This window comes from Rhamphochromis sp. 'chilingali' (assembly GCF_963969265.1).
Source record: "Rhamphochromis sp. 'chilingali' genome assembly, chromosome: 19".
Taxonomy (NCBI): Eukaryota; Metazoa; Chordata; class Actinopteri; order Cichliformes; family Cichlidae; genus Rhamphochromis; species Rhamphochromis sp. 'chilingali'.
In genome coordinates this window covers 30,614,421-30,622,309 of record NC_137946.1, presented here as the reverse complement: position 1 = coordinate 30,622,309, position 7,889 = coordinate 30,614,421, and the positions used below count along the sequence as shown (strand labels likewise).

The window sequence follows — 7,889 nt, the reverse complement described above, 5'->3', positions numbered from 1 at the left end:
CAAGCGGTCTACGCATGGTTAAATGGCTTGTAGTCTAAACTGCTTTGAGTGGTCAGTAAGACTAGAAAGCACTGTACAAATACCAGTCCACTTCCACTACACCTGTGGAAATGCGCTGTGGACTTTACACATCAAACGACTAGCTGTATAGAATTTCTAGAAGCAGCCACCCAATAGCAGGAATCAGCCACCATAACAAGCGACTTCTTATGTAGCCATCAAAGGGAGTATATCCAGTCTTGACTTCCTAATAAAATTAAACCTAAATGTTGTATAATTTCAGTTGTGACATAAAACATAGAATTTTTTTCTTCAGAAGCATGAAATAATTTTAGACAGCTGCATTCACTTCTATTCATTTAAGACGATCTTCTAGGTAACCTACAAACAATTTCAGTACAATGCCACAAATAAGATTAAATGAAATATTACCCAAATTAATGCTGCTTCATAAATTACCAGGGGGCATCAGCTGAGATGAGATCTGGTGATTCAGAAGGTCGCACCATGTGACTCATATGATTTATTTAAATTCATACTAAATCATTAAACGACTTCCCCCCTTCTCTCTGTGGTAGACAAGTAATTATGTCTCAAGCAATGCTGGATTCCCAAGTTCAGGATAATTTTTTGAAAACTTGCCTTTCTGATTATTTAGCTTTCAGCTCATACACACAAATCGGTCAACGAATTCAATATCAAAGCAACTCTAGCAGTCGTACACACAATCAGGTGCTTCAGGGTCAAAGTTCACGACTTTATAATCTCTCAGTTTCACGTGCAGAAGCAACTCGAATATGGCGGGTTTCACATGTGTGCCGACACTTTCAAGCAAAGTTGCAAAAATAAAACTGGACTGATAAGGAGAAGGCAGCAAACGCTCTTAAAGTTTGGCATATTTACGAGGCGTATTTAAAGGCAGCACAGGCCGTCGGCTGTTTAGAGAACTTTCCGGGCTCATAGACGGGATGATGGTGCTGTAGCTTCACTCTGTTGGCTATAAGTACACAACAGAGACTTTTAGTATGAAGAGTAGTCTTAGTTTCTCTTCGGAAAAAAAGAAAGGGAAAAAAAGTCATCTGTTGAGGTTGAACCTCCAGCTTCCCTCCTCCCCCCCCCCGCTCTGGTTTAACTCCTCACTCCCCCTAGCGGCGGAGCTCCCAGCCGAAGAGCGTCACAGTGCCGGTGTCGGTCCCCACAGTCGGAGTGAAAGTTGTCTCCGCTCGGAAAAGCGGGGGTTCGGGACTCGCCAGTTCGCACCGCCGTAGATTCACGCGCTTACTCCCGGAGAGATGAGGCGGAAAGAGAAGAGGCTGCTGCAGTTCGCTGGGCTGCTCATAGCGGCTCTTCTTTTTCTCCCAAATGTCGGGTTGTGGTCTTTGTACAAGGACAGAGTCTTCGACAACTCGCCCGACTCAGTGGACGGTCCGGGCGGCATCCCCCAGATACAGGTAAGGGAGGCTCGGCCGTAGCGGCTTCTGTCGCCGTGTGACCGCGGTGGAGGTGTCCGCGAGAAACACTTCAAATGGGAGTTTGTTCGCACTGAGGAGGCGCAGATTCCGCGGAGTACACACTCCACAGTGCCCCTGTTCTCGCTTCGGAAGGTTTAAGCCCGATATATCAAGCTTTTAGCTGCATTCCCATGCTGTGCGTGCGTGTAACATGACTTGCCAAGATGGACTGTGTTTTAGCGCTGTCTTAGCAGTGGGAAGACAGCGGTTAGAGCGACTAGGATGAACGGGAAGCCACGTAGCTAACCCCGACCTGAGCGTGGCAGTAAACTTACAATAACACAGACTTCAGGAAGTTGTCAAAAAATGTGAAGCTCGCCGTGCTGCGTTCACAGGGTGACAGACGTCAGATCGCGGTTAAAAAGTGCAGGGAAGGATTACTTTCACGTGATCGTTCCTTTGTATCCAGACTCTGTTCTTTATCACCTACAATGTATCGCTTTATTTAAAGAATATGAAAAGAACCACCTATGTGTAGGCCTACATAAACGCATGTAGCAAAACGAGGCTCTACAGTCTGCTGGCTAGTTTCAACACAGACGCCCAACCTCTTTTCCCCCCACAGCTCAAGGTATCAGCTTCAAACTGCGTGTACTGCCCAAGTAAGCGAATGACAACCAAAGATGTTCAAATCAGAGTGACATAAACCGTGAAACACTCCCGGGCTTGTCATACTGGGAAGCAGATACGTGGTGGCGGTGTTGTGAATCCATTTTTGAGCGCTCTGTAGAGAAATTGTGCCACAATTTGCAAAATGTTACTCATTGCAGAGCTTCTGCAAGTTCTTGTTTGACAAGATTTTCATGGGCAGCCACTCATGAGAAATAAATGAACATCCTTACAGGCTCTCCGGTCAGAAAGTAGTAGACAACTTTCTAGCTCTGTGAAACTTCACATTTTGCCTAAACACAGTTTTTCCCTCAATGCTTTCACATTATGTGTATTATGTGTTCAGTGCGTAGGTTCTCATTGGGCCTTCATCTTAAGGTGATGTTGAAGCAGCTGATAAAGTTGGACTGAGATATTTAGCAGTAGCTGCTATGGTTAGCATCAGCTAAAGTATGAGTAGGAATGTTAGACGCCTGCATGTGTGTAAAAAGAACTTTGCGTTGTTATATCGCAGCATTGTATTTGCTGACACAACCCTTTTTTTTGTGCAGTGAGTCATTTCTGTTACATGAAACTGACTGAACCTGATGGGTCACATTTAGAATAGAATAGGACAATAGCTTTTAGTTGTCATTGTACATGTACAACAAAATTGTAGGTGCTTCCTGTGTCTTTGCAGTAGCCTACATAAATGTAGTGTGATGGCACACACCCACATATAGCACTGCTTGAGTGCCATGCCATATAGTAGCTTGTTATGCCCCTCTGCGGCTGCACTGCCAGAGACTTTAGGTGTTGTCTGGGTCTAATTGCTGATTGTCTAGCTGGAAAAGCAGGTCTTTAAACACACCTCGTCAGCTGACACAAAGGCGTGTCTGAGGTTAGCTTGGAGGAGTTGGCACTACTTCTAATCACCGTGCTTTTTTTTTTTTTTTTTTTCTTAAAAAAAAAAAGCTTAGGTTATTACTTAATTTAAAATAAAAGCCAATATTTCATCAAACTCTGTCAGTTTCCACTTTATGTTGCAACTTTGAGCTGTGTTGTAACTGTATCTTTGATTCCTTTGCTCTAAGAGACTATGAGAATTAAACCAACACATTGGTTGTGCAGGCATGCAGTCGTAAAAGACAAGACGCACAGCTCAGGGGGGATGCTCTGGATGCTACGCATTGGTCACATGCTAATTGGCACCTACAGACTAACAATGCACAGCTGTGTGGGGTTCTTCTTGAACATCACTCATCCAGCGTGTGTGGAGACGTTGCTGGGTACTCTGGCTGCCCAGAAAGACGACAAATGAAAGACTGCCAGAATATTCCTAGTGGAGCTCATGCTCAATAACTTGGATATAGATTTCTGAAAGTAATTATTTGGCTTGTATGGAACACCAAACTAGTGTTACATGATATTTGAGATTTTCTCTTACATTGTGCATTTGTATCCTAATGTTGTATGGGTAATGTTGTAAATTTGTAACCACACCCTGAAGGTTCAGCAGCTAACAATGACTAATGATATATTATGATGTACTTGGTTTGAAAAGTGCACTAAACTGGCAACCTGTAGAAGCCAAAATAAAAATCTGTTGACAGATGCCTCCACTTTCAGCCTGTAAATGAACATACAGGTGGGGATAACATGACATTGAATTTGTCTCAACAGCCAACAGAATGTTTCTGCAGTAGGGTAGAAGAGTAAAAAGCTTTTGGAAATAATGTCATCAGATTCAGTTAGCATGGGCTGACATAAGTTAAAAAGGAATGAACAAGTGAGAGGCCCAAGCTGATGCTGGGTAAGTTATGTTGGTCCACTTTCCTTTTTTTTTTCCCCAAGAAAATGAAAGGGCCCAACAAATCAGACCACATTTGGTAGACAATGGCAGCTTCTCTAATTCAAATGAGCCAAAATCTGCTGAATAGAGGCTTTCATGGATGTACGGGCTTGCATGTGTGTTAGTGTGAACTTTGTGGTGGTTGCCGATTGCCAGTTGCCCAGTCTAGCAAACTTGGCTGGAGTGGAGAGGACAGAGAAAAGGCAGCTTTGGTGCATCAGTTAGAACTTCTTTCATATCTCTGAATTAATCAAACCACTTTGCTATTTAGCCCGCAGATGTTAATAAATGCCCCCTCAGAAGTCCACAGTGGTGTCTTCTGTGTCTTGTTGTTATCTGTGAATAACATTGCATTGTGGGAATGATAAAGCCAGCCTATTCTGCACAGATCTCTACGGATTACTTTCCCCCGCTCAAGTTTGTATTTGATATCTTAAATGACAAAGAAATGTTTTGAATGGGGATTAAAGGACATCCGCAAGGCAGGGAAAGCCTGTTACATATTAGCAAGCTGTGTGATAACAGCTGTCAGCCGCCACAGCGGTTTGATAAGGGAGTAGACGGCCTGATCTGAAGAATGAAGCCAACTTATACCATTAATAGAAGAGCATTTAATGGCACAAGAATGCTGCAAGTCATTTAACAAGTTCCGTCTTTAACAAAGACGCCAACTCAACTTTTTCGATGTGGCACCTTCAGTGTAGATGGACATGTTCATCCATGGCACTCTGCACTCTGCTAATATAATTCTGTCTGCATCAGGTGCACGTAGTGTAAGCTGTAATCATGTGCCCGTGCATATGGTCTCTGAATGAGTAGTCCACACTGCTCCAGAAAACACAAGCTGGCTTAGCTCTTCCCCACCGTGACAGTGACAGAAAGGTAATTTGCACATTTCCTGGCTCATATTAAGGACTCGTGTTGAAGCAGAGGTGGCTCAGCTTCCTCCTGCCTGCTCCAGCAGTTCAGGTTAAGTGGAGGTTAGAGAAGATGAGAAGAGAGGGTGGAATTAAAAAAAAAAAGAGGCTGTGTGGTCTGACCTGCTGCCGGTTGTGCTGAGCAGCTAACTGATTGCATGAGTGGACTGGCTGATAAAAGCATTTATGCTAACTTGCTAAAGCTTTTAATTGTTCTTACACAGTGTTTTGGTATTTTGCTAAAAATGTTTCTTCATAAGCAGAGTTTTGGTCAGGTCTTAACTTCCTCATCAGGAGTGACATCATTGACCTTTCGAACTTAAATACTATTCTTAATGGTCTTGAATATTTTTAAAGCTATTCAAATCAAGTTGCCTGATTTTTTTTTTTTTTTTTTTTTTTTTTTTTTTTAAACATTAATCTCATTTGTAAAGGGGGCCTTTAATGCTCATTTTCAGAACATACTTTTATCCCCCTTTGGCAGGCAGCACTGTGGGCATCCAAGTTTGTGAATACTAACTCGAATGGAGCCACGTAGGAATATTCAAATTGACACCATAGATTTATCCACTAAAAATCTCAGATGAGTTTGAATATGAGTGCCCTTGAGGTCAGGTTTTCTGAGAGTCTTGCCATAACCAAAGAAGGAAGTGACCTAGGATTTTGAAATTGATACGATAGGTGTATCAACTTGAAATGTTGGATGAGATCAAATCTTGGTGATTTTGACTGTAAGGTCAAGTTTTATGAAGATCTCATGAACATGATTACTCAAACGATGCAACTTAGAATTTAGAAATTGATTATCATAGATGCATCAACTTGGAGGCTAAGGGGTAGCCACTATTTTTATCTTTACAGTAGCTTTACTGAAATAGCTTCACATCATTGTGTGGACAAAATAATCTGTATACTCAGGCTTGGTGTAGGCCTTCAGGTCACCCTCTGTCTGTAAGTTCTGCTCTCCTTCTAAGGCTAGTTTTCCTTTAGCTCGGCTTTCTTCTGATTGGCTTCTGCTAGCTCTGTGCTTGCAGCCAGAGTTGAGTGCCTGAGATGACCAACGTTATTGTCATCATGCTGAGCTGAGATTAGGAAAAAATGTGTAAAGTGATGCATTTAGAGCAGTCTGAATCCTGAGCTTTTGGCTGCGGCCAGCATGATTATGAATCTGAATAAAAGGTCATTTTAAATGAACAATCTCCAAATGTCACCGCTTATAGTTTGAGCAAAAACCAAACACAGGGGACAGCTGTACAGCATCTAGCCTTTATTGGTAAACGTGAGTTGGGGCGATGTGCAAGTGTAAGGCAGGTCTTACAAGTCTATCACAGGGTTAAAAGAGAGAGACGGAGACCAATTCACACCCACTTAACATGTATCTCTGTGGATTGTGGGACAGAGCCGGAGTACCTGGAGAGAACCCACTCGGGCACAGGGAGCACACACAGGAAGCCGTCAGCTTTATGACAGGTTCAGACTCTGCTGTGAGGCAACGCTCCTATTCACTGCACCAACGTGCCGCCCACAATTTTTCAGAAAACCGCTGATGATCATTTTATGACTGGGGCTGCTGCTACCAGATGTGCCCAGCTGTTATGTAACAGATAACTATGTTTGGGCCAAGACTTTCCATTCATTGCACCTTTCGCTGATAGAATCTAAGGATGAATGCAGGTAATTAAAGCTAGCGAACATCGAAGGCCTGCTCGAATATCATTGGTCAATCATGCCGGGACTACAAATGACTAAAAGCAGAAACTGGAAAGCTTTGGCACAAAGTGTCATCCCTTGGCTGCAGATTCCTCGCTGCCACTATATGTTTATAGAGGTGATGATGGAGAGACTCATGCTGTGTTTACTTAGTTTGTTCAACGCCTGGAAACAGCTGGTTAGCAAGAAGAGATGTTCACAAATAGTGTTGCAGTCTGTCAATATTTACTGCCAGTGATAAATGTACTCAGGCCAGGGGAGTGTCATTGATACAGTATATCGGTTGTGTTTTAATGTCACTGGAGATGTGTTACACCTTTGTGCTGCAGGCTACGTCAACATCACCATCGCAGTGCTGCTAAAATTACCAGTACTTGTTTTTTGTCTTACAGTTTTGGTTGTCGATTTTTTTTATTTATTTATTATTTTTTTAAAGAAAGTCTTTGAGGTATGTGTGTGCGTTTGCTGATTTTGGCTGATTCGCATTTCTGGTAACATCTTTTTACTTTAACCTCTTTTTGACTGTTTTGCATTGGGAAACCTGATTTATAATATTTCTCGGTGTACTGTGGAAGTTATAGGAGTGACACTTTCATTACACGCATACTACATGTAAATGTAGTGATATGAAAACAGGCTGGGTCTTTTTTTCTTTTTATGTGTTAAAGTGTTGATGAAAAACATGTCATAGCGGCAGTGATTTTTAGGTAGCTCTGCTCTACACACAGCTCTGATTTTATGGCTCTGAAGTGGTTAAAACTTGAATTTTCACCATTGCAGATACTTATTGTTTTGTTTTAGGCACTGATGTGATGTTTGTGAAATTTCATGTGATTTTTCTATTGCATTCCAAAACAGCTGATGGCAGTTTCTTTGTGCCTCCTGACTGTAAACAGAGATATAACATTAAGGTTGAATATGCAGCAATAAGTACTCACCACATCAAGTAGCTCCACATGTTGGACTTTTTAGCCTGGATGCCCTTCTTGATGTAAACTGCAAAGGGATTTGTTTCTCCTTCCTTTGAGCTTTCACTTGTTAGGCGAGTGTGTAAACAACTATGGAGCCACTGATTATGCAGTTATTTAAAATTTTCAATGATCATTAGGACAAATACTGACCTGGAGGAAACTCAAGCCCAGCTGAGCCTAAAACTAGATTGAACTCCATATACTTGTTAGTCGTCCTAGGTCAGGTTCCATTTATACTGGCTCCTGCTAACTGGATGTGATCAGTTCTGATAAGTCCAGAAGATATAGTGTGCACTTGGAAAGAAAGTTGGCCAAGATTCACAACCCTGTCACAGCGAAA

The 7,889-nt window shown here is 42.3% G+C and overlaps 1 protein-coding gene across 1 annotated transcript in view; it reads left to right on the top strand.

Moving 5' to 3' along the window:
- The first annotated feature begins 1,153 nt into the window (after window positions 1-1,153).
- The window catches only part of LOC308386783 (polypeptide N-acetylgalactosaminyltransferase 10-like), a 124,535-nt gene continuing 117,799 nt past the window's right edge, over window positions 1,154-7,889 (top strand). Inside the window, exon 1 of the mRNA XM_080866559.1 lies at window positions 1,154-1,451. Within this exon, the coding sequence (XP_080722685.1) occupies window positions 1,293-1,451 (159 nt within the window). The 5' untranslated portion in view covers window positions 1,154-1,292. The remainder of the gene's footprint in view (window positions 1,452-7,889) is intronic.